This window comes from Pelophylax lessonae (assembly GCF_965119305.1).
Source record: "Pelophylax lessonae genome assembly, chromosome: 8".
Taxonomy (NCBI): domain Eukaryota; kingdom Metazoa; phylum Chordata; class Amphibia; order Anura; family Ranidae; genus Pelophylax; species Pelophylax lessonae.
Window position 1 is genome coordinate 251154653 of NC_138775.1, and position 27044 is coordinate 251181696.

A 27044-nucleotide genomic window follows, 5' to 3' on the forward strand; every position below is an offset into this window, starting at 1 on the left:
CTGCGTACCAAGACCAGCAAGGCCAGTCTGGGGAAACTAAGATGACTGGAATCTCTTCTGCCTCAATTCTTTAGAGGAGTCTCAGCAGAAGTGTTATGAGGAAAAGCATATATCAGACGATACTCACCCCAAGGGGCCACCAGAGTGTTTGTGGTGTCGGCCAGAGGATCCTGAGACCTTGCTACGAACTTCTGTACCCGCCTCCAAGGTGGAGACCATCAGGGCAAGCACTTGCATAAGAGATGACCTCCAGTTGGACAATAGGAGCAGAATCGCGTCCAGATTGACTTTTAAGGCATGCAGAGAATTTGCTCGCAGGAGGTCGTCCAGGTACCCCAGTACTGCAATCCCCTTCTGCCGTAGCAATGCTGTAGCAATGCTAACACTGGGGCCAAAACTTTCGTAAACACCCAAGGAGCCGAAGCGAGGCCGAAGACCTTGCAGACAATCTGGGGCAGGTTGGAAGGGAAAAACCTTGCCGCAGGCAAGGACCGAAACTCGATTTTGTAACTGGACTGAATCAACTCATGGACCCATTTGTCTTGAATCAAGGAGGTCCACGGATCCGGAAAGAAGCGAACCCCCACCCCAGATACGGGTGAGGGGGCGCCCCTTCAGGCAGAAGTTGGAACCCGCTCTCGGCTTGCCAGGCCAGGGCTTCTTGAAACCTCCTGCATGGTTTTGGGCAGATTTCGATCCCTTGTCCGAAAAGACTCCATGCTGCCAGATACACCCTTATTGCCTGAACCACATCCAAGGAGTGCAAAGCAACTTCCTTTGGATGCTTAGGCTTGGACACTGGGAGGGCAACACAATGTCTTCATACAGATGAAAATCAGAGACGACATTTGGAAGGAACGACGGACATAGACGAAGAACCACCTTTTCCCTGTGAACCACCAGGTAAGGTGGACGACAAGGCAGTGCCGCCAGTTAAGACATCCTGCGCACAGAAGTATTGGCCACCAAAAAAGCCACCTTCCGAGACAACGTAAGCAGGGGAATCTCCCTAATATTTTCAAAGGGAGGCTTCTGGAGAACTGAAAACACCAAATTGAGGTCCCACGGCGACAATGGAGACCGCACTGGGGGAACCAAGCATCTCACGCCCTGTAGAAAGGTACGCACCAAGGAGTGTGTGGCCAGTGACGTTGAGAGAAAACCGCCAAGGCCGAGATCTGGCCCTTGATGGTAACTCAGGCCAGGCACCACTCAACCCCTCGTTGGGGGAAAGCCAAGATCCAAGTCACCGAAAAAGAACGAGGATGAACTCGGAGGGATTCACACCACACAATGTACCTCTTCCATGTACAATGGTAGATCTTCCCAGAAGTAGATTTTCTAGCTTTTAACAGCATAGGAATCTCAGAGTCAGACAACCCTCCAACCTTCAGCACCTGGCTTTCAACAGCCAAGCCGTCAAAGCCAGCAACTGTAAAGCAGGATGGAAGATTGGCCCTTGGGACAGCAGATCAAAGCAGTTTAGTGCCTTGAGGTCCAGTATTGGACGCACCTTGCCCTCCTTCCTGGGGACTGTAAACAGGTTTGAGTAAACACCTTGAAAACATTCCAACTTTGGAACTGGAACAAGAACAATCACCCTTGGAAGTAACAAGTCTTGTACCGCGACATAGAGATCCTTTAGGCGATCTGGGGACAGGCGCAGGTTGGAAGGGAAGAACTTTTCCAGAGGATATGATCGAAACTAAATCTTCTAGTCGGAGTGAATTACTTTGTGGACCCACTTGTCCTGGATCAGGGGAGTCCACGCATCCCCCCACGAATGGAAGATCGGACAAGGTCTTTTTAGAGGCCTGGTCCGTAGACCAGCATTTCAGCCAGATAATGCGCCGCAGGACCACTGCTGAGACAGACAGTCTAGAAAGCAGGGGAGGGGCATACAAAGAGGCGTCACAGACAAACTGTAGCCCTTGGACCAACTTATCCGCCAGGTCCAAGCGTAGAATTTTAGCCTATACAGTCATAGCTTGTGACAATAGGGCAATAATAAATACTGGCCTAAGTTCCGACCCAGCCTCAGTGAACATATGGCGGGTCAAGGCCTCTGACCTCCTATCAGCCAGATCTGTGAAGACCAGGGACTCTTCTAATGGGATGACGGTGGCTTTATTTAACCTGGAAACCGGGGAGTCCACTACAGGCGGTACCACCCCCTTTTTAACCACTTCAATACCGGGCACTTTCACCCCCTCCCTGCCCAGGCCAATTTTCAGCTTTTAGCGCTATTGCATTTTGAATGATAATTGCGTGGTCATGCAATGCTGTACCTAAACCAAATTTATGTCATTTTTTCCCACAAATAGAGCTTTCTTTTGTTGGTATTTGATCGCCGCAAAGTTTTTTACTTTTTTGCTACACAAATAAAAAAAAAACTAAAAGTTTGAAAAAAAAACAAACGTTTTTTGTTTATGTTATAAAATGTTGTCAATAGATATGTTTTTTCCTGCACTGATGAGCACTGATGAGGCCGCACTGACAGGCACTAATGAGGAGGCACTGATGGGGTGCCACTGATATGCAGCACTGATGGGCACTGATATGCAGCACTGATAGGTAGCACTGATATGCAGCACTGATGGGCACTGATATGCAGCACTGATGGGTACTGATATGTGGCACTGATAGGTAGCACTGATATACAGCATTGGTGGGCACTGAATGGAGGCACTGATGGGAACTGATAGGCGGCACTGATGGGCAGAAATGGGCACTGGTGGGCGGCACTGATAGATTGCAATGATGGGTCATGGGTGGGCATCCCTGGTGGCCAATCCCTGGTGGCTCTAGTGGCACCCCCCAAGGGTCTGCACTGGTAATCAATGCTCTGATTACCAGCACAGACCCCCCCGTCAGGAGAGCTGCAGATCGGCTCTCCTCTACTCGTGCCTGTCAGGCACAAACTGAGGAAAGCCAATCAACGGCACTTCCTGTTTACTATGTGACCAGCTGTGATTGGAAAACAAAACGAAGCGCGCGGCGCATTCCTATTGGCTCGGCGGCGGAGGAGGGGGCCGAACATCCGAGGGATGGCGCCGCGGTATCCCGGAAGTGGGGGAAGGTACCTGTCGAAAACAGTTACCCGTTCCGCCCTCCCCCCTGAAAGGTGCCAAATGTGGCACCGGAGGGGGGGGGGGGGAACAAAAGAGCAGAAGTTCCATTTTTGGGTGGAACTCCGCTTTAAACTAGGGTTTATTTTTTAGGATTACAGAGATGCTGAGTCCTGAGCTGACAGGGAGGAGGGGAGAGAAGACAGGGGATAGATAAGACATCCCCACAAAATAAACCCTAAAGCATTCTTGTAGTCAAAATGAATATAAGACCAGGGCTTGTTTTCAGGGAAACGCGGTGCGACGTAACAGGGGCACAGACAGCGATAGGAACCTGTCTATGCCGTCTCCTCAGCCTTCACTCTTCTCTCTGTCCTATAATCCCCCAATCTAATCATCTCCTCTCTCCTCACATTTCCTCTCATCCTCTCTACACAACCTTCTCAACATGTACGCGCTGTGCCGCGTTGTCATTGGTTATTCTTGGACATGTGACATGCTCAGTTCTTTGACTGGAATACGCTTACCCGCTCTCCCGCTGTACGAGGGGAGGAGCCTTCTCACTACAAGTTGGGCGGGGCGCTCTCACGTAGGAAAATCACGTGGAGACATTTGTATACTAACGACACGCCCACTGGGCGTGATGGTTTCTGGGCCTGAAAGCTGAGTCTGGGACGTCACATCCGCCCCCCGTTCTTCCTTAGGAAACCCCGTGGCCGCGCTACTGTCTCTTTTTCACCCGACAGGCCAAGATGGCGGATATCCAGGTGAGAGCTCTGGCCGTGAGGCGAATGGAAGAGCGCTGTCAGAGGGACTAAGAGACCCGGAGCGGAGGAGACGTTACACGGGGTGCTGGGGGAGAGTTCCGGGCTCTGTACCGGCCCAGTGTGATTGCTGTGTGAGGGGGGAGAGGGCGGACACGTGGAGGCCGGAGATGAGGCCTGGAGGATGTGCTGGGCTCTCCCCGCTCCGGGCTCTGCTCATACCGTCCACTGATCACCTCCACCGCTGTCCTGAAGCACTGATCTTCACCCCTCTGCAATGTCTGTGTATGGGAGCACTGATCCCCCCTCCATGTCTGTGTATGGGAGCACTGATCCCCCCTCCATGTCTGTGTATGGGAGCACTGATCTTCACCCCCCTGCCATGTCTGTGTATGGGAGCACTGATCCCCCCTCTGCCATGTCTGTGTATGGGAGCACTGACCCCCCCCTCTGCCATGTCTGTGTATGGGAGCACTGACCCCCCCCCCCCCTCTGCCATGTCTGTGTATGGGAGCACTGACCCCCCCCCCCCCTCTGCCATGTCTGTGTATGGGAGCACTGATCCCCCTCTGCCATGTCTGTTTATGGGAGCACTGATCCCCCCTCTATGTCTGTGTATGGGAGCACTGATCCCCCCTCTGTCTGTGTATGGGAGCACTGATCCCCCTCTGTCTGTGTATGGGAGCACTGATCCCCCTCTGTCTGTGTATGGGAGCACTGATCCCCCCCTCTGCCATGTCTGTGTATGGGAGCACTGATGCCATGTCTGTGTATGGGAGCACTGATCCCCCCTCTATGTCTGTGTATGGGAGCACTGATCCCCCCTCTATGTCTGTGTATGGGAGCACTGATCCCCCCTCTATGTCTGTGTATAAGAGCACTGATCCCCCCTCTATGTCTGTGTATGGGAGCACTGATCCCCCCTCTATGTCTGTGTATGGGAGCACTGATCCCCCCTCTATGTCTGTGTATGGGAGCACTGATCCCCCCTCTATGTCTGTGTATGGGAGCACTGATCCCCCCTCTATGTCTGTGTATGGGAGCACTGATCCCCCCTCTATGTCTGTGTATGGGAGCACTGATCCCCCCTCTATGTCTGTGTATGGGAGCACTGATCCCCCCTCTATGTCTGTGTATGGGAGCACTGATCCCCCCTCTATGTCTGTGTATGGGAGCACTGATCCCCCCTCTATGTCTGTGTATGGGAGCACTGATCCCCCCTCTATGTCTGTGTATGGGAGCACTGATCCCCCCTCTATGTCTGTGTATGGGAGCACTGATCCCCCCTCTATGTCTGTGTATGGGAGCACTGATCCCCCCTCTATGTCTGTGTATGGGAGCACTGATCCCCCCTCTATGTCTGTGTATGGGAGCACTGATCCCCCCTCTATGTCTGTGTATGGGAGCACTGATCCCCCCTCTATGTCTGTGTATGGGAGCACTGATCCCCCCTCTATGTCTGTGTATGGGAGCACTGATCCCCCCTCTATGTCTGTGTATGGGAGCACTGATCCCCCCTCTATGTCTGTGTATGGGAGCACTGATCCCCCCTCTATGTCTGTGTATGGGAGCACTGATCCCCCCTCTATGTCTGTGTATGGGAGCACTGATCCCCCCTCTATGTCTGTGTATGGGAGCACTGATCCCCCCTCTATGTCTGTGTATGGGAGCACTGATCCCCCCTCTATGTCTGTGTATGGGAGCACTGATCCCCCCTCTATGTCTGTGTATGGGAGCACTGATCCCCCCTCTATGTCTGTGTATGGGAGCACTGATCCCCCCTCTATGTCTGTGTATGGGAGCACTGATCCCCCCTCTATGTCTGTGTATGGGAGCACTGATCCCCCCTCTATGTCTGTGTATGGGAGCACTGATCCCCCCTCTATGTCTGTGTATGGGAGCACTGATCCCCCCTCTATGTCTGTGTATGGGAGCACTGATCCCCCCTCTGTCTGTGTATGGGAGCACTGATCCCCCCTCTGTCTGTGTATGGGAGCACTGATCCCCCCTCTGTCTGTGTATGGGAGCACTGATCCCCCCTCTGTCTGTGTATGGGAGCACTGATCCCCCCTCTGTCTGTGTATGGGAGCACTGATCCCCCCTCTGTCTGTGTATGGGAGCACTGATCCCCCCTCTGTCTGTGTATGGGAGCACTGATCCCCCCTCTGTCTGTGTATGGGAGCACTGATCCCCCCTCTGTCTGTGTATGGGAGCACTGATCCCCCTCTGTCTGTGTATGGGAGCACTGATCCCCCCTCTGTCTGTGTATGGGAGCACTGATCCCCCCTCTGTCTGTGTATGGGAGCACTGATCCCCCCTCTGTCTGTGTATGGGAGCACTGATCCCCCCTCTGTCTGTGTATGGGAGCACTGATCCCCCCTCTGTCTGTGTATGGGAGCACTGATCCCCCCTCTGTCTGTGTATGGGAGCACTGATCCCCCCTCTGTCTGTGTATGGGAGCACTGATCCCCCCTCTGTCTGTGTATGGGAGCACTGATCCCCCCTCTGTCTGTGTATGGGAGCACTGATCCCCCCTCTGTCTGTGTATGGGAGCACTGATCCCCCCTCTGTCTGTGTATGGGAGCACTGATCCCCCCTCTGTCTGTGTATGGGAGCACTGATCCCCCCTCTGTCTGTGTATGGGAGCACTGATCCCCCCTCTGTCTGTGTATGGGAGCACTGATCCCCCCTCTGTCTGTGTATGGGAGCACTGATCCCCCCTCTGTCTGTGTATGGGAGCACTGATCCCCCCTCTGTCTGTGTATGGGAGCACTGATCCCCCCTCTGTCTGTGTATGGGAGCACTGATCCCCCCTCTGTCTGTGTATGGGAGCACTGATCCCCCCTCTGTCTGTGTATGGGAGCACTGATCCCCCCTCTGTCTGTGTATGGGAGCACTGATCCCCCCTCTGTCTGTGTATGGGAGCACTGATCCCCCCTCTGTCTGTGTATGGGAGCACTGATCCCCCCTCTGTCTGTGTATGGGAGCACTGATCCCCCCTCTGTCTGTGTATGGGAGCACTGATCCCCCTCTATGTCTGTGTATGGGAGCACTGATCCCCCCCTCTGTCTGTGTATGGGAGCACTGATCCCCCTCTATGTCTGTGTATGGGAGCACTGATCCCCCTCTATGTCTGTGTATGGGAGCACTGATCCCCCTCTATGTCTGTGTATGGGAGCACTGATCCCCCCTCTGTCTGTGTATGGGAGCACTGATCCCCCCTCTGTCTGTGTATGGGAGCACTGATCCCCCTCTATGTCTGTGTATGGGAGCACTGATCCCCCTCTATGTCTGTGTATGGGAGCACTGATCCCCCTCTATGTCTGTGTATGGGAGCACTGATCCCCCTCTATGTCTGTGTATGGGAGCACTGATCCCCCCCTCTGTCTGTGTATGGGAGCACTGATCCCCCCTCTGTCTGTGTATGGGAGCACTGATCCCCCCTCTGTCTGTGTATGGGAGCACTGATCCCCCCTCTGTCTGTGTATGGGAGCACTGATCCCCCTCTATGTCTGTGTATGGGAGCACTGATCCCCCCCTCTGTCTGTGTATGGGAGCACTGATCCCCCTCTATGTCTGTGTATGGGAGCACTGATCCCCCTCTATGTCTGTGTATGGGAGCACTGATCCCCCCCTCTGTCTGTGTATGGGAGCACTGATCCCCCCCTCTGTCTGTGTATGGGAGCACTGATCCCCCCCCTCTGCCATGTCTGTGTATGGGAGCACTGATCCCCCCCCTCTGCCATGTCTGTGTATGGGAGCACTGATCCCCCCCTCTGCCATGTCTGTGTATGGGAGCACTGATCCCCCCCCTCTGCCATGTCTGTGTATGGGAGCACTGATCCCCCCCTCTGCCATGTCTGTGTATGGGAGCACTGATCCCCCCCTCTGCCATGTCTGTGTATGGGAGCACTGGTCCCCCCCCCCCCCTGTATCTATCTAGGAGTACTGACCGCTATGTGTATGGAAGCACCCATCTCTTGCTGCCATTTTCTCCTGACATACTGATGTACAAAAAAACAGCATACTAAGATACACAGATCACTTGTACCACAGAGAGGACATTGTAGAAGTCTGTCTCTGCCATTCCTGTCCACCTCTGCCATGTGTGTATTGTTCTCTAATGGATCATGGATTGATCAGTCTGTGCCACTGTCCTCTGCTGGTCCCCTCTTCCTGAACAGGAGTCTGCCATGTGTTTGCAGTTCTCCCTGTAGGTGAATAGATCTCTGCAGTCTGTGCCCTTCTCTTCCTGTACAGGAGTGACATCTATGTACTATTATCTGCTGTTTCCTGTATAGAAGCACTGCTATATGTCAGAGGTTCTAAAACTCCGGTCCTCAGGGCACTCTAACAGGCCAGGTTTGTAAGAAAACTGAAATACATCCCAGGTGATATCTTTTTCTGCTCAGTGATTGCAGTATTTTAGTTTGGCTCTCCACAAAGTAATACTTAAAATCTGGCCTGTTAGTGTGCCCTGAGGACCGGAGTAGAGACACACTGGTATGTGCTCTGCTGCCCTAGAAACACCAATCCCTCTGCTGATCCCCTCTTCCTGTAAGGACTGTAGCAGTCTGTCATGTCTGTCCTACTTTCCTCTATATAGAAGCATTGGTGTTCTACTGTCCTCTGCCTGGATAGGAACACTGTTCCCTGTCCTGTCTGTGCTGCTGAACTCTGCAAATCCCCTCTTCCCTGTATTGGAATGTGTGACACCCCCTGCCATTTGTTGACTGTTGCAATCTGCCTCTATAGGAACATTGATCCATTTTCTGTCTCTGCTGTCGTCTTCTGCCTCTAACTCTGATCCCTCCGCCATTACTATACTGCTGTCCTCTGCTGATTTATCTTTTCTGTAAAGGAGTTTGGCATCTGTGTACTGTTCTCTGCTTGTATATCATCACTGATCCCCCCTCTTCCTGTACAGGAGTGTTGCAGTCTGTCATGTCTGTGCTGCTGTCCTCTGTATAGATACACTGATATCTGTGCTCATGTCATGTATCTCTATAGGAACACTGATCCCTCTGCTGATCCCCTCTTCCTGTACAGGAGTGTTGCAGTCTGTCATGCTGTCCTCTGTATAGATACATAACAAGCACAGATATCAGTGTATCTGTACAGAGGACAGACTGCAACACTCCTGTACAGGAAGAGGGGATCAGCAGAGGGATCGGTGTTCCTATAGAGATACATAACGAGCACAGACATCAGTGTATCTCTATAGGAACACCGATCCCTGTGCTGATCCCCCCTATTCCTGTACAGGAGTGTTGCAGTCTGGGCTGCTGTCCTCTGTAAAGGATCACTGATCCACTTTAGTGTCTTGCCCCTATTGGAGAATCCTCTCTGCCGTGTCACTTGTCATATATGGAACCTTCTTTCTTGCCGCTCTAGTTTTATTAGATGGGTCCCTTGTTTGTTTGGGGCTGCTGTTGAGAAAATGTTGGATTTTGGAAATATGTTCCTAGTTCTTGGTAGTCAGTGATTTTTACAGTATTTTGTTAGCCCAGATCACATTATAGGGAACATGTGGCTGGCCATGGTTCCACCTAACTTCTCAAACTCAGTAAAAGGCCAGAGTTTTCACAGCATGATAAAGAAGTCCCTGTTGTGTGATTACCATTCGAGTCTGGCCTTTTACTTTGAGAAGTTGCTTTTGTGTGCCCAAGCTGATGGTGGGGTTGAACCAGCTAGCACTTTCCATTTAGGAACATGTTCTTGGTTGAAATGTATGGATTCTGTCATTTTAAGGAGGAGATTGGCAGAGGAAGATTGCATTTCCTTCCTCTAATCCCAGACCGAAAATGTAATATTGCATTTCCTTCCTCTAAGGGTCCATTCACACTAGCGCGACTTGTCAGGCGACTTTGTCGCCTGACAAGTCGCGGTCGCTCGCCATTGAGTAGTACAGGACCTGTTCTAATAGGAGCGACACAAGTCGCTCCTACTTAGAAAAAGGGTCCTGTACTACTTTGGGGTGACCTGGAGGCGACTTGCATTGACTTCAATGATATGAAGTCCCTGCTAGTCACGTCGAGGTCGCGGTGCGCACTGCGACCTAACAGGTCGCCCCAGTAAGTCGTGTTGCGCCAGTCTGAATGGGCACCAATCCCCAGACCGAAAATGTAATATTGCATTTTACCCGTCCATAGATGTGGCTGTTTTTTTTTTTTTTTTTTCTTTTTTAGGATATAGACATTTACAGCAAGTACCCAAAAATACCTGTTAGTGCCTGTTCACGTACATGCGATGCGGGAACCCTGCGATTCCACTGTGGGATCCTGCATCGCATTCAAATTGCAGACAGTTCACACTGCCATGTGAATCGCTGGGGGTGTCAATACAGAGTTAACGACACCCCCAGATCAGTTCACATATTGTAGTGTGAACTGTCAGTTTGGACATCAATTGGTTCACATTGGTGTGAATTCAGCCATACAATCTGTATGGCTGAATTTGAATCGCATGTGATTTTTAGAGCAGTGTGCTTGAAATCCCATGCAATGTCTGACATTGCACTAATGGGAATCGGGGCTCTATCCTGTCAGAATTCCAGCAACCTTGTAAATTCCTGTACAAAGAATTGGAATTTCAAACCATGTTATCAGCTTTCGCAGCAGTCTTCTGTGAACTATAAAATCACCCCTCCAATTTAAGAATGATTTTGGGTGGTGGGTCTTTTTAGTCCAATTCAGGAGAGCTGTCTAAGATGACAACACTGCTCCTCCAAAGATCCTTTCAGTTTAGTTGTTACTGGCAGGATCGCCAAAAGGAAACTGGGGATGGGGGGGGGGGGGGCGAGTTGTATGATGGATACAAATGAAACCACCACATATTAAAAACTAAACCTACCTTAAATTCGAACTCTAGGAATACTATGACTTTTTAAATAGTCTGTTCGGACCACGCTGGACCAAACCACTTTTCTTTGCTAATCGTGGCAGCTGTCAGTAATGTATGAACAGCCACCTACACATTATACAGCAGGGCTTGACAAATTTGCTTGAAATCTAGAAGCCAGTTTTTTTTTTTTTTTCAGGCATGCTGAATGGTCACCTTCTGTCGGACTGGCTGCCATACACAGGTCCAATGGAAGCCAGTTTTTAATGAACCGGCTGATGTTGCCTGGCATTTGACCCGTGCATACTTTTACTTCTGAGAGATAAAAGGAACGCTCCAATCACCATGACCAGGCACTTGCGGGTGTCAGGGAGCCGAAGTCCGCATGCTGGAGACTCCCGCACCTCGCAGGAGACTTGGGATGTCTGTCAAGACCTGCCGCAGTGTAACCCAGGCGCCAGGCCCCGATAATTCTAGTTGCCAATGTGACCTGGCGCCTGGGGTTTGTCAAGCTCTGCTATACAGCAATGTGTTCGGCAGCGTTATGTAATCTGCCTGGAACAAAATTTGCATGGAGCACTTGCTCTGCCGTTCACAGGAAGCTTTGTATTTTTATCAATACAAGTTTTCCTGTGGCTAAAGTGTAGAGGAGATCAGATATAATCTTCACTCCGGCCATTCAGAGGCGGTGGCCTTGTACTCATTAACAATGCAACGCTTCCTGTAAATGGCTGAGCAGTGTTTTCATTTAGAGGGTGAAGTCCCTGTCCTGGTGCAGGAACACAGCGATGATTACTGTGTGTATATATAGCTCCTTTGTATATACAGTTTATACCGAAGCATCAGTTAAGTGGGGTAAACACTAGTAGAAAATCTGCTGAAAATTCCCGTCCGAGGTAAAATCATACAATTTTCAGCTAGTGTGTACACAACTTTTTGCAGCCAATGCCGACATTTTCAACAAAAAAAAAATGGATGGACGAACGCCAAATTTTTATCGTCCGTCCCCAGACGACCAATTTTCGTTCAATGTGTATGCAGTATGGGTTGCTCCTGTCACCTTGTAATCAGACTGACTGAGTTTGATGTTGTTGCCCTGTGTATGCAGTGGAACATTTGGGTCATTTAACTGGCAAAAATGAGCAATAAAACATTTCTAATAGCTGTTTTATACTGCAGATAAACTTTGCATACTAACATGTTTGTTTTGCTCCTACAGACAGAGAGGGCTTATCAGAAGCAGCCAACTATCTTCCAGAACAAGAAGCGAGTGCTTCTTGGGGAGACCAGCAAAGAGAAGCTCCCACGATACTACAGAAATGTTGGTTTGGGTTTCAAGACCCCCAGAGAGGTAATGCTGTTTATGAAAGATGTCATTTTTTTCTAATTGCTGTTTAGCTTACTGCAATGTCTTGGTGGGCAGAAAGCCGGCCGTGCCCACTGCATTTAGGTCACACTGACATTCAGCCCTGAGGAAGGGTGGTGGTTCCCCTGAAACATGTTGGCTGTATTTGTTTTATTTCTAGTGTACCACCAAGCAAGATGGCGGTTTCAATCCCCCTTTCTAGTACTCCTAACTGCATCTCCACATCTTAAGCATTTCTGCAGGCTGAACTTACTGTTTCCCCTTTGCAGATTGCACTATTTATAAATTTGTATAGATAATCCACTAGAAGCTCATGTGTTATAAGAAACTGGTGCAAAATGCACCTCCATAGAGATCCAAGTTTTTCTCAACAGCAGTGACCTGGCATAAGCTGAACAGAAGGTGAGTGAAATTTTCATTGGTCATGGCAAGAAAACCTTAAAAAGTGGGTCTAGCATATGCTATTAAAGCGCTAGTTCACGTTAAGTCGACCTTTCACAAACGATAAATCCACCCAGATTGAGCACTAAAATATGTGCATTATCTTTTTGCATTGAAGTCTGCAGAACTCAGCGAAGATCAGTGGCTCACAAGTGCAGTGCACTGGCTCTTGCAGACCTTTCTCTAGCCCCCCAGGTCCATGCAGTGGAATGGACCTACTGATATTGTACTGGAGGAAATGGACCACCCTACAATTCAGTTGAGGGTACTGAGGAATGTGAGTGTTGCACCCTAAATATGGGTGTAAATATAAAACGTGATCACAAAGGTGGACTTGGACTTTAATAAATGACCATATAAAACGTAGTAAATTACTGGCTCACTGAAGACATTCAGGGGCACTTAAGGCCCGTACACACGTACCGATTGTCGGCCGATTGTAGGCTTGTTAGTATGATGCTTCTGACAGCCGACAGCGCACTTTCGGCCGAAAAGAATCTGATGTGCATACTTTAAAATTTTTGTAGGCCAACACCAGAACGCCCGATTGTTCGCCAGTCAAAACAGAATTCGGCCAACAGACAGCAGATTTGCAAGACTGGGCATGCTCAGAAAAGACAAAACACACGGAAAGTTTAACCATCACATGACATCACTTCTGCAGTCGGCTGCTGTTGGCCGACAAAATTCATGTGCAGTCTTTTGCAGTTTTCAACAGACACGACAGCCCTGGACAAAAGATGGCCGATCGTTCTGCCGATGATCGGTACGTGTGTACAGGGCATTAGTCTCAATTCCCACTGCCACGACATGAGTTTAAAGTCGCATCCCATTAACTGCAATGAACTGTTCTAACTGGTCCAACTCAAGTCGCAATGCCTTGGGAAAGGGTTCTTGCACTACTTTGGGGGACTTCATTACTACTTTGACTTCTGTTAATGAAGTCGTGTGGCAAAGTTGCACGACTATCCAGTTGGGGCAGAGTGAACTGATCCTAACTGCACACAATTTAGACCCCCCAACATTTCTGTCCTGGCAGCAGTGTTTAGTTGAGTGGGTCCAGGCACCCTGTGTTCAGGAATTTTGTTTGCTTACAGAAAAACAGGTTGTGTTGAAAAGACAAATTTCATTAGACCCAGTTTAATGCAAATAATTCACAAGCACCTGGAACAGTTTCAGAAACTTTGCTGTATTCAAGTGGCAAATTTGGGGCAGTTTGCAGTATTGACGTTCACTTAGTATGTCAGTTAGAAGGTACTTCGTTTTTTTTTTTTTTTTTTTCTCATTCTGTCTAATGTTGCGAACTATATAATAACTTGGGATTTGTTGACAGGGTTATCTTTTTCTTTTAGGCAATCGACGGCACATACATTGACAAGAAATGCCCATTCACTGGGAATGTGTCTATTCGTGGTCGCATTCTTTCAGGTGAGTTAAAGCAAAGTTACTAGCTATTGAGAGGGTGATGGCTCTTAAAATATACAGATAAATTACCTTGTATAGCAAATATACAGTAGACTCGGCAAATATCTTTGGGACTGTAGTTACTACACAAGTAGTGCTTGGCTTGCATTTTTACATTTAACTTAAAGGTAAAGAATACAACAGTGCTGACGGCTTAAACCAAATTGTTTGTGGCACATGTTGAAGAAAAATTTAAAAGGCCAGTATTGCATTTGCACAGATTGTATACACATTTTATGGAAATCTTTCCAACGTTGGCTTGTTTTATTTAACCTGCCATAAAATGGGTTGTTGGGTTCTGTGTTTTATTTTGATTTCTCATCCTTTGTCCTGGAAACCAAACCGGAAATGCTTGGAAATCTTGAAATTTAGTGGGAAGTTGTTGAAAAGGTACCGCCCTTAGAGGTTTGCCTCAATTCCTGTTTCAGTCAAAGCTGTGAAATTTTTGGATTTTTCGTCTTGTGCTTTCTCTCCTGGTTATAGTGGTCACCAGGACATATAAAGAGGTAAACCTCCCCACACATACGAATGAGAACCTGACCGGTTCTCACCCTTCTGCTCAGGTGCTGAAGATAGTTGTAAGCTGACCATAATTTGGTTCTTTTTTCTTCATTCCTCCATCCACACAATTTGCCAACCCATCAGGACCTTGTATTCTCATGCCTTTCGGAATACACTGATCGGCAACTACAGCTGCTGAATAATCCTACATGCAATTAATTGAAATCCGGCTGGTCACTGCTGAATCAGCAAAGTTTTGATCAATCTATGGCCAGCTGTATCTGTACAGTATGGAACACAATATCTTTAGTCTTTACCCTATATGGGGTAAATATAGCTACCTTCAGGTGATTGGAAACTGGCAAAAAGAAGTTTTGGGATATCCCTTGAGAACTCGCTCCCAGAGAATTTTCACTCCTATATATTGAAGATCATTTGGTTTAAATGCTGGGCAGCTGAGCTCACGTGCAATAAACTCCTTAAATGGCTACCCTTTGAAAATGCCTGTTTGGGCCCCAACCTTATGAGTACCTCAAGGAGATCCCAGAGGGTAAGACTAGTCTCCCTGAGAATAAGTCTTCCTTTCATTCCTCTAAAATGTTAACGTTGAAGTAAACACATTGATAGTTTCAAAAAAAACATTACATTCCCAGCATGCTGGAAATGTAACTGTCCCATTTGCTTGTGCTCTCAACCAAACTTAAACCATCCAATGGCTGCTGTCATAACTGATCACATGTGCAGTATCATAGCAGTTGAAGATTAAACAGAGGCCAAGAAGGCAGCTTCCTTGGCTGAAAACGATAGGAGGGTTTACTTCCATTTTTAAGCCAAGATCATACATTGTAGGAAGCTGTGGCCCTCACATTTAGGGCTGGTTTCAAGCCCTTTTTCCAGTAATGCGCACCCCCACTTGTCAGTGTATGGGATGTCTCCTGGTCCCAAGACGCTTTGGACACCTGTGTCCAGAGTGTTATTTTCAGGGGCTACAAACTTATTTTTTGTACTCTTCTTCCCAATTCAAGTTTTCAACCTTGCCACAAAGGCAGGTAAATGTTTTTTTGCTGCCGTCAGCAGCTCCTGTTAGGGTTATATTATTGCATAGAATGAGATGGTTTTTAAAGCTACCTCAATTCTTTAGTTCCCTTACCAGAGTAGTTCAGTCGATTCTGTATCTAATGACTCTTAAATTGTTCGTATGGGTCCATAAGACCTGCATGGAAACTGGCAAATCAGTCATTGTCTCCCTCTATGCTTCAATAGACATTTGGGATGCACATTCTTTCCTCCCCATGAGCACTACCTGCATTTTGAATTATCAGCATTACCAGTTGCCTTTAAAATGGTGTTCCCCCCCGTTTTCACCAAAGTGTTTGCCCTGTCTTGGTTCTGCTTTGTGCTCAAGGGATTCCTGTTGTGGTTTGCCTGAGATCTCTTGCTAAAGATCCATGGCCCCACTTAACCTGATCTACACCTTTCATTCCACTAGATTTCTATCTCATCTGCTCAGCAGGATCAAGATGGAGGATTTTCTTGTGATTCTCAATGCATTGAATTGGTCCAAGAGAAGGTGGTACTCAGACATACACAAAGCGTTGGGCCCTCCCAGATCATACCCGAACCTTCTGTTCCAGGGACTATGGAATTTGTTCATCCCACCCTCATGAAAGCTAGGAAACCCCTTTTCCAGAAAGTTTGCCATTGCCTGTAAGGCCTACTTTGCTTGTTGTGAGCCTACGAAATTTCATTCTAGGAAGTGGTGCTCCATATGGGGCACATCTCTACTTCCTCATGTTTGGTCCTGATCAGCATCTGGGTTTTGGTACTATCAAATGGCAAGTTTCTGATTCATAGATTGTTGGCCCCTCATTCCCTAGTTTAGGCTTCTATGCAGGTTGCTGCAAACATCTCTTCCCTTGTATCTCCATAGTACCCTAACATGGTTATTTTGTTCTTTTTAGGGGTGTTTCTTTAGCTAAGCTTGCAATGTGGCCTATCGATTCAGTGCGTAGAGTGGCCCTCTGTTAAGCAGTCAAGGTTCCCTTTTGGTGGCTCCCTGCTGCTTGTGCTATCACTGCTAGGTGGAATAGTAGAGAGAACCTCAAGCCTGTGGTCTAAATGGTTCCTTCCTTGTTCTAAGCACTTTACCAGTGCTTCATTGACTTTTCAGCATTGTGTTCAGATTTGCAAAGTATCAACCGTCTTAACACAGTCTTGTTTTGCCAGATTGATGTTCAGGCTTCCTCTAATGCTAATTGGGATGTTTGCTGTGTTGCCCACCCTTCCAGACTGCTTTGGATGTCCCATGGTAAAGACGAGATCCTGTGTACTGTGCAACAAAGAAAATGGAATTCTTGATTTTGAGTGAAATCCATTTCTTAGAGTGCCGTATAGGACAAATAACCCACCCCTCTTAACTTCCTATTGCTTGCTTCAAAATTGGGTCTAGTTGGAGGGGTTCTGTAGGGGGATATCCCAACAGCTTTGCTTTTTCCCAATAACTTGAAGTTGGCTGCCTATAACCCTTGGTAAATTTTATAGGTCTTGTACTGGTCTTCAGAAAATAGATTTTTAGGTATATCAAAACTTTTTACCACTTCCTGCCCGCCCTATAGGCAAAGGACAGCGGGAAGGTGGTTGCATTATCCTGACCGGACGTCATATGACGGCAGCAGGATAATGTGCTCTGTGCGCACCCGGTGATGCAGCGTGTCACTCTGACACACCGCATCTCTGATCTTGGTAAAGAGCCTACTGATGTAGGCTCTTTAACATGTGACCAGCTGTGTCCAATCACAGCTGGTCACATAGTAAATAGGAAGTGCCGTTGATTGGCTTTCCTCAGTTCCTGACTGACAGGCTCTCCTGAAGGGGGGTCTGCACTGGTAATCAGAGCATTGATTACCAGTGCAGACTCTTCGGGGGGGGTGCCCACCCATGACCCCAGGGATGACCAACATGGCAATCAGTGCCCCCCTTCAGTGCTGCCCGCTAGTGCCATCTATCAGTGCCCATTATTACCCATCAGTGCCTTTCAGTGCAGAAAAAAAATTGTCTATACTTGTATAACGTAAACTTTTTTTTTCCAAACTTTTCGGTCTTTTTTTTTTTATATATTTAGCAAAAAAAGAATAAAACCTTGCAGTGATCAAATACAACCAAAATAAAGCTCTATTTGTGGGGAAAAAAATGTTACATGACCGCACAATTGTTATTCAAAATGCAACAGCGCTAAAAGCTGAATTGGCCTGGGCAGGAAGGGGGTGAAAGTTCCGATATTGAAGTGGTTAAAACATTGGTAATTTACACATTTCTATATTGTAGTACCAATAATATTGAAAATGTAAATATTGTAGAAATCTGTGCCGATTTTCCTGCAAAAGCATTTACTTTTTCAAACCTGATTAAAATGTCATTCAAATGGATTTGTCTTTTTCCAGCCTGTACATTTAATTTACAAAAGTGTTAACAGTTTACTCAAATCAATTTTATCTTTCAGGTGTGGTCACAAAGATGAAGATGCAGCGCACCATTGTTATCCGCCGGGACTACTTGCACTACATCCGCAAGTACAACCGTTTTGAAAAACGTCACAAGAACATGTCTGTGCATCTGTCCCCCTGCTTCAGGTGAGCAAGAAGATTTATACTGCTGGGAACAATCACCAGGCTTAAACTTATGATTTCAGTAAACATGCCCCAAACCTGGGCAGTTATGTTTGTTTGGAAAATACACTGGTCGATTTTATTTTTCCATTAGTGAATGAACTGCATGGTAGAATCGTTTTTCCATGTTTATAGATCAACACTTCTAGATCCTGCTATGGTTTAGATTTCCATCTGTAGAATATGCACCGTAGGTGGAATTGTCTCCCTGGAAATGTCTTGCCTGCAAGAATGTTATAAATTGTGTTTAGACAATTTTCCTATCCAGGCCTTATGTTGGGTACTGACCCTTTTTACTTTAACACTGCAGTCAGAGCTGTACCAGCTTGGTTAAGAGCTCACCCATGAGTAAGTTCCATTTTTTGGGGGGGAGGCGGGGGGGGGGGGGGGATTTACAGCACTGTAAAATGAAGCAATCTGAACAATACATGCAGCGATTAAATCTCAGTTAAAAAATATTTATGTACCGGCTAAACAAGGGATTTTCATAGTTTCCTAAATATTTTTTGTAAGACCTTGCCAGTGTGTTTCAGAACCTCATGCCTGTAATTGTCCATGGCACATTGTTGTGCACTTTTTTTAAAGCGATTTTAAACTAATTTACAAATGTATTATATTGCAGTTTACAGTTTCTTAGATGGTGCTGGCTGCATTTTTTTTTTTTTCTAGCTTCCCCCTTCTTACTTTCATCTGGTGATTTGTCTAACCAACTTTGCTGTAGGGCAAAATGGAGTTGAGCTGGAACTGCTTCCAGCCTGCTATATAGTGAAATGACGGGCGGGCGCACTCTTGTTCTGGGATGACGTTAGGATGTCCTAATTTTGGCACGTGGCGATCGGTGGTGCTCCTGTGCCTCTTGCACACAGCTCTTTACCATGTGATCAGCTGTGCCCAATCACAGCTGATCAGTGTAAACAGGAAATATCAGTTATCAGCATTACACTCCTCACGCGCTGTCAGCCGGTAAGCGGCATTCCTCAGTGGGGACATCTGCACTGACCATCAGAGCACTGTTCATCAGTGGTCCTGGTGTGCAGTGCTGTGGCCATCCGCCAGTGCCCCCTCATCACACATCAGTGAAGGAAAAAAAACTTGCTTATTTACATCTTTTTTTAACAAACTACTTTTTTTTTTTTTTTTTTTTTTGTGGATTAGCAAAAAGAAAAACCCAGTGGTGATTAAATATCACCAAAAAGCTCCTATCGGTCTCAAAAAAAATATTATTTTTTTTGGGGTACCACGTTGCATGACCACACTATTGTCCTTCAAATTGCGACTTTGCTGAAAGCTGAAAATTGGACTGGGAAGGGAGTGAAGTGCCTGGTAGGGAAGTGATTAAAAGCTGACCATTGTATGTAATCTCATCCTAGTTCATTTGGTTAAACCTTCAACCCAAAGGAGGGACCTAGTACTGTAATTAAAAATGTTGGCAGTATCTGCTTTAAATTGTCCTATACATCAGCCATAATTTAATGACCGCTGACAAAGTGAATAACATTATCTTGTTACAATGGCATCTGAAAGCGGGTGGAATATATTTTTGGCAGCAAGTGAACATGTCCCTGAAATTGATGTGATGAAAGCAGAAATGGCTATTGCAGTATAATGTGACTGTGTAGATGCATACCGGTCTGGTGCCCATGCTGACCCGTTGTCCACAGCCAAATGCGCCTACAATGGGCACGTGAGCATCAGAACCTTGATCATGGCATAATGAAAGAAGGTGGCTTTGTCTGATCGCATTTTCTTTTACATCGTGTGTGTGTGTGTTACCTGGGGAAGAGATGGCACCAGGATGCAGTATGGGAAGAAGGCAAGCCAGAGGAGGCAGTGTGATGCTTTGGGCAATGTTTTTCTGCGAAAACTTCAGTCCTGCCATTTCATATGGATGTTACTTTGACACATACCACCTACCTAAACATTGACCCCTTCATGGAAACGGTGTTCCCTGATGGCAGTGGCCTTTCAGCAGAATAATGCACCCTGCTACACTACAAAAATGGTTCAAGAATGGTTAGGTTTGAATGTTTCAGTATTTTACTTGGCACCCAGATCTTAATCCAGCTGAACATCTGTGGGATTTACTGGAAAAACAATGTCTAATCCATGGGGGACAGGAGTTAAATGATCTGCTACTGACAGCTTGGTGCTAGATAACCATAGCATACATTCAGAGGTCTAGTGGCCTCCATGCCTCAACTGGTTAGGGCTGTTTTGGCAGGGACAGTGCAGTGGGGTGTCCCTTGCAGTGTTACCTGCGTGCTCAGATATTGAGGATGATTCCTCTGCTCCTCTAGCCGCACATGAAAAGTTGCTAGTGAATGCACTGATTTTATCACTGCGGGAAACCATAAAGATGGAGGATATGTCTAACGCAACATCGGAGGCGCGGGTCACCTTTGGCACCCACACATCCTCAAAAGCGGCAAAGGTGTTCCTCTTTCCTGTCGCCTTTGACAATATTGTCCCAAACAGTGGGGGTGCCTGAAAGGCACCTTTGCAATCCATAAGTGTTTTGGAATGTGGTACCCCCTATGAGGATTCCCTCCTTAAATGGACTTTTCCTCCTGTAGTGACGCCTCGGTTTCTGGGTTGAATAAAGCCACGGTCGTCCCAGTTGGAGAGTCTCCGGTCTTCAGACCCGACTGATGGGTCCGAGGTTGGAGACCTTGACCCGCCACATGTTCATTGTGTACTTCGTCATAGGTTGCAACACCAGGGCAATAGTAAATACCGGTCTGAGTGTACAAAACTATGCTGGGACCTGAAGGGGGAACTGCTCCCCCCTGCCTTTGTGGAGCTGGCGGATCAGTTTGTCCAAGGGCTACAGTTTGTGATGCTGCTCCCTTGATTTTTAGATTCTGTCTTAGTGATGGTCCTGTGTCGTATTATCAAGCTTCTAAGAAGGCCTTTTCTGATCATCGGTTTGTGGGGGGATTGCCTGTTTGGAGCTTCTTTGGATGACCTCATCAAAGGCCTCACGGGGAAAGAGTACTCTTCTTCCACAGGCTTCCAAGGGTAGGGAATCCTGTTGCAGACGAGGGCCTTTCTTTTCAGCTCAAACTGCCTTTTCGGCCCTCTGGTCTCAAGACAAGCCCTTCAGGGTCTCTACCGATGGTTTTAAGAGGTCTTGATCCGGGCTTGGTTTCTGAATAAGGGAGGTCCATGGATCTGGGACAAGTGGGTCCACAAAGTAATTTGCTCTAACTACAAGATCGAGTTTCGATCATATCCTCTGGAAAGGTTTTTCCCTTCCGACTTGCACTTGTCCCCAGATTGCTTAGGGGATCTCTATGGGGCAGTGCAAGACTTGTTACTACAAGGGGTGATTGTTCCGACATCGAACATTGTCAAGGTTTTTACTCAAAACTGTTTACACTTCCCTGGAAGGAACGCAAGGTGTCCAATTCTGGGCCTCAAGGTGCTAAACTGCTTTGTACAGGTACATACGTTCCTAATGGAATCCATTCACACGGTTGTGAGTATTACCTCACCTCCATCGACATCCAAGGATGCCTACCTTCACATCCTATGTGCTGCCCACCAGCGCTTCCTCTGCTTTTCCGTGGGCGAGGAGCACTATCAGTTTGTGGTGTTACCCTTTGGTCTTGCCTCCGCTCCTCGTGTTTTCACAAAGGTATTGACCCCCGGTATCGACTGCTCTGTTGGCCAACTTGGATATTACTCTGCGAATTCTTGAGGGTTGTTCGATTGTTTTCTGAATCTTCAGAAATCTGCTCTGGTTCTGTCCACAAGCCTGGACTAGCTGGGTCTGACGCTGGACTCAGCCTCAGCCGGAGTATTTCTTCCTCTGGAAAAGCTTCAGAAATTGTAGGAGGCAATTTGGCATCTGCTGTCCAGCAGATGGTCATCTTTTTTGACTTGCATGCAGGTGCTTGGCCTGATGGTGTCTACCTTCGAGGCGGTTACGTTTGCACAGTTACACACAAGATCTCCTGGAAAAGCAGATTCTGGTGAAATGGAACAAGGATCCTCAGTCTCTAGACAATCTGATCCTGTTGAGCCAGAGTACGAGGAGATCCCTGGTTTGGCGGCTTTATTCTCCTGCACGTCAGGGAAAATCATTTCTTTCCTTGTACTTTCACTATGGATGGCAGCCTGTCCAGACGGGGAGGTGTCCTTAGCACAGATTGTGCTCAGGGGGTCTGAGCAAGAGTCCAGGCTACTGATGTACTGGAACTCCGAGCGATCAGACTGTTTACATCATTGGATGATTCGTCCTTGGTGTCTGGTACGTATTCAATCAGACAATGCCAAGGCCGCAACCTATGTCACATCACCAAGGGGGCGCAAGAAGTGTCCTGGCAGCTCGGGAAGCAGCTGGCATTCTCAGGTGGGCAGAACAAATTGTTCCAGCCCTCTGCTGTACACCTTCCAGAGGTGGAAAATTGGCAGGTGGATTACCTCAGTCGACAAGCCTTGGACCAGGGGGAATGGTCACTTCATCCAGAGGGGTTTCATCCGTGGTCTCCGGTGGGGTACTCCCGAAGTGGATCTGTTGGCCTCTCTCCTCAACCAGAATGTGCAGAGGTTTGTGGCACGGTCTTGGAATCCTGTGGCTGACGCCACAGACATTAGTGGCTCATTGGAGTCAGCATCGTCAGATTTTACGCCTTTTCTCCTCTCAAGCTTCTGCTGAGACTCCTGTGCAGGCTCGAGGCAAAAAGGATTCTAGTCATCTTAGTGGCTCCAGACTGGCCTTGCCGGTCTTGGTACGCCGATCTGGTATGGCTGGTTGCCGATGCCCTGTGGAAACTTGTACTCAGGGAAGATTTGCTGTCCCAAGGGCTAATCTTCCATCCTTTAGTCACTGGTTGACAGCTTGGCTGTTAAAAGCCAGGTGCTGAAGGATAGAGGTTTGTCTGAGTCGGTGATTAAAAGCTAGAAAATCTAAAAATCTACTTCTAGGAAGATTTCCCATCGTAATTGGAAGACGTACATTGCGTGGTGTGAATCCCTCAGGGTTCACCCTTGCTCCTTTTTGTGACTCGGATCTTGGCTTTCCTCCGAGTGGCATGCCCTTGAGTACCATCAAGAGCCAGGTCTCGGCTCTTGGTTAGTAAAATACACCAATTTTGGTGAATAAAATGCCACATTTCTTTTAGTAAAAGATGTCCTGCCAAATAGATACCAAGTATGTCATGTTTTAAATTAAATTCTACACACCCATGAAATGGCTGCAAACTATGGTACAATAAATTCTCCATAGGCGATACTTTAAAAGCCTTTACAGGTTACCAGTTTAGAGTTGCAGGTTTGGCGTTAGAATTATTATATTTCTTGGTTTGTGGTGGTACCTCACATGTATGATATCGCCTTTTACAAATGTGTGTGGGGCCTACGTGCATGTTTGTATTTGTGCATGAGCACAGAGGGATCGTTTTTTTTTTTTTTCACAAGGGAAGAATAACATTTTTGTGATGGCATAGGTCATAACAGGTCCTCTTTTTATAGTGAGATCTGAGGTCTTAGACGCCCATATCTCTCCTGGCCTCCACAGCATCTGATCAAACTGCTTGTAAACCGGAAATGACAAATCCTCATCGCTTCCCGTTATGTCACAGGAGAGCGTTTCCACTCTTCCAAGTTAATAGATGCAATCAGTTGCAGGAGCTCCCCTATGGGACAGGAGAAAGGCAGGGGACCCCCTTCCGCCGCCTGTCAAAGTGAGTGGCTGTAGAGCCACTCGGATCACGTGTGTGTGAGAGACCCTAGAACTGTTGTGCAAGCGCAATCTGGTTATTGCTGAATAAAATTTTTTAAATGTGAACCTATATAGGTTATCCAGTCACTGACCTGGGGTGAGGGTATTGAGTTTTCAGACTTTTTTTTTTTTTCTTAAAGGTAACTTTTATTAGTTTTCAGATTTGATATGCATGTTCTGATTACTTTCTGGATAATGACTAGAAGTCCCAGTATCAGTGGATCCTTCTGTGTCCATATACACAGTTACATATAGAGCTGCACGATTCTGGCCAAAATGAGAATCACGATTTTTTAGCTTGGAATAAAGAGAACGATTCTCTGTGTAACAAAAAAAAAATTGGGATAACTTTACTGTTACGGTTTTTTTTTTATTCATTAAAGTCTATTAATTGCGTTTGAAAGACTGCTGCGCAAATAGTGTGACATAAAATATTACAACAATCGCCATTTTATTCTGTAGGGTCTCTGCTAAAAAAATATATAAAATGTTTGGGGCTTCCAAGTACTTTTCTAGCAAAAAAAAAATGATTTTAACTTGCAAGCAACAAGTGTCAGAAAAAGGTCTAGTCTTTAAGAGGTTAAACTTCCTTTCTCCCTGGCAGAGGGAAGGAAAAGATACAATGTAATCATTTTGTTTATAGTTACTGGGAGAAAGAATCGAGCATATGTCAGGTTTAGATAGTCAGGGGGGGGTGAATCGAGATCGCGATTTTCATACGATTAATCGTGCAGCTCTAGTTACATATACAGTTTTTTTTTTTTTAAAGTAAAATTAGAAACTAGTTATGTTTGTAATAGTTCCTCTTAAGTATTTAACCTTCTGTTGGCCCCATCCAAAAATTCCATACTTCATAAAACGCAAAAGGCTTAAAGCCGAACACAAGCTGCATATGCCCATCTGCAATCCAACAGTGCTGAGTCTTTGGCCGTCTTGAATGGCGTTGGCACCCTGAGCCGATTCGGCTTTGGGTGCAGGAAACTGGCTGTGAAGCCTGAAGGTTTTCTCTGTAAAAGCGAAAGCCCTGCTGCGCTTTCTGAATGGTTCTGCTGTCTTCTGGGACCGGAAGGGGGAGGGGCTAAAAATACTCTTGATCGCCGCAGTCAAATCCAGGTAGCCACTCAACAAAAGTTGCCAAATGTGGAGGGGAGATGCAAATAAGGGGAGCTTCCCATTTTGGGTAGAGCTTCACTTTAAGCCCTTCAGTGCTGTAGTTTGTCAAAGAAAAATATGCAAGTTAAAAGCTTGTAATGAAAGATGCTTCCTAAACATGACAGAATATTGATCTGGAGTCTGGTATCGCACACATTTGATGCTAAATAGGATTTAGCATTACTGCCCACGAATCAGAGGATGTCTGCTTTATCTTGGGTGTCTTGGAAATTTTCCACTGAAATAAGCTTGGTTTTTTAGCTAGGTTTATATATGGATTGTTACCACTATAATTCTGTGCATCTTACATTTTTTTTTTTTTTTATCACAGGGATGTTTCGATTGGGGATATTGTCACCGTTGGAGAGTGCCGTCCTCTCAGCAAAACTGTCCGATTCAATGTCCTGAAAGTAACAAAAGCTGCTGGAACCAAGAAACAATTCCAGAAGTTTTAATTGTAAAGCGGATGTTTCAGGTCAAATAAAATTTGTAAAAACCTCACTGTGTGGTGGTCTTTGATTTTGTGTTTTTTTTTCCTCCCCCCCCTCCCCTATATACAACTTGACATTGTGCTGCTTTTATCTTTAGTTCTTAAGAGTTCTTTGGAAGGGAAGTCATATAGATGGAGGTTTGATACCATCACGTTTTTTTTTTTTTTTTTTTTTTTAAATCCAAGATAGTCGCCATACATATACAAGCATAGTGAGCTGGAACAATAGTCTCAGTATAGAAAAGAGAGCAATAACCATCCTCAAGGCACCATGACACAAGTGTTAAGACATTTCAGTATCTACAAAAGATCCAAAACTATCAGGAAAATAAAATTGATACGGACAAGGTAGCTGGAGAAATATCAGGATTAACGCGTAGGGGGAGCCGCCAGACTACCGGAAGTGACGTTAGAGATCGGAGCGATAACGCTCCCCACGCTGCATTGAGATTTTACCCGCATTCAAATGATCTACAAATTGTAAGTGCAACTACGTTTTTTAATAAAATATCTTATTTGACATACTGCACCATGATTGCCCTATGTTTTTACTGAGCCCGAGGCCACGATATGGATGGAAAGTGTATGCACCCCTAAATACTAAACAGGACAGGACAGGAAACACTTGGAAGTGGAGGAAGATAACGGAATTAGTAAAGCCCATATGATATTCGGAGGCTAATCTTGTATACAGGCGCAATATACACCTTATTGAGGTGAGAAGATAGAGCACCTAGATGTGACACCTGGTGGAGGCAAAAAGTCACAACACCCATACTTTGCATGAGAGCACCTTGTTTTATTTAATGATATCGAAGGGAATGACATCTGATTTTGGATCTTTATATATATGGACACTATAAACACAGCACTTTATTTATTTATTTCTTGATCTAAGCAAATGAGCACACAGCACTTTGTATCTCTTTTTGAAGTATTTTCATTTTTATCTTGTCTACGGTTTATTTATTTGATACTTTTTAGGAAAGTATAAACACCCAGCACTTTATTGTATTGAAGACAACTGAATAGTTTACTTGTATTGATATATATATATGAGATATAAATGAAGTATTGGATCACCTTTTATTAATTAACACCAACACTTTTTATCACTAGAACACTTTTTACCACGCCAGTTTCTACATTTATTATATTTTTTCTTTATATTCACTTCTGAAGCGCATCACCCACCTAAACTGTATACATTGTATCAACTGGTTCCTGGTACCAGTACTGTGGTGCAGCAGTAAGAAGGGAAAAATATATATCCTCAGATAGCGCAGGAACCACCCATACATATAATATATATGGATTGTTACCACTATAATTCTGTGCATCTTACATTTTTTTTTTTTTTTTATCACAGGGATGTTTCGATTGGGGATATTGTCACCGTTGGAGAGTGCCGTCCTCTCAGCAAAACTGTCCGATTCAATGTCCTGAAAGTAACAAAAGCTGCTGGAACCAAGAAACAATTCCAGAAGTTTTAATTGTAAAGCGGATGTTTCAGGTCAAATAAAATTTGTAAAAACCTCACTGTGTGGTGGTCTTTGATTTTGTGTTTT

General features: G+C 46.3%; 1 protein-coding gene across 2 annotated transcripts; it reads left to right on the forward strand.

Moving 5' to 3' along the window:
* The first annotated feature begins 3712 nt into the window (after window positions 1–3712).
* LOC309561873 (small ribosomal subunit protein uS17) lies at window positions 3713–27024 on the forward strand. 2 transcript variants are annotated; one of them, XM_082265938.1, is made up of 5 exons: window positions 3713–3835; window positions 11892–12023; window positions 13832–13907; window positions 17944–18073; window positions 26846–27024. In XM_082265938.1, exons 1-5 carry the CDS (start codon window positions 3821–3823, stop codon window positions 26967–26969), a joined length of 477 nt encoding a protein of 158 aa, XP_082122064.1. In that variant the 5' UTR covers window positions 3713–3820; the 3' UTR covers window positions 26970–27024. The 2 variants fall into 2 exon arrangements, with proteins under 2 accessions (XP_082122064.1, XP_082122063.1); XM_082265937.1 differs by lacking the exon at window positions 26846–27024 and adding an exon at window positions 25318–25487.
* The last annotated feature ends 20 nt before the right edge of the window (window positions 27025–27044 follow it).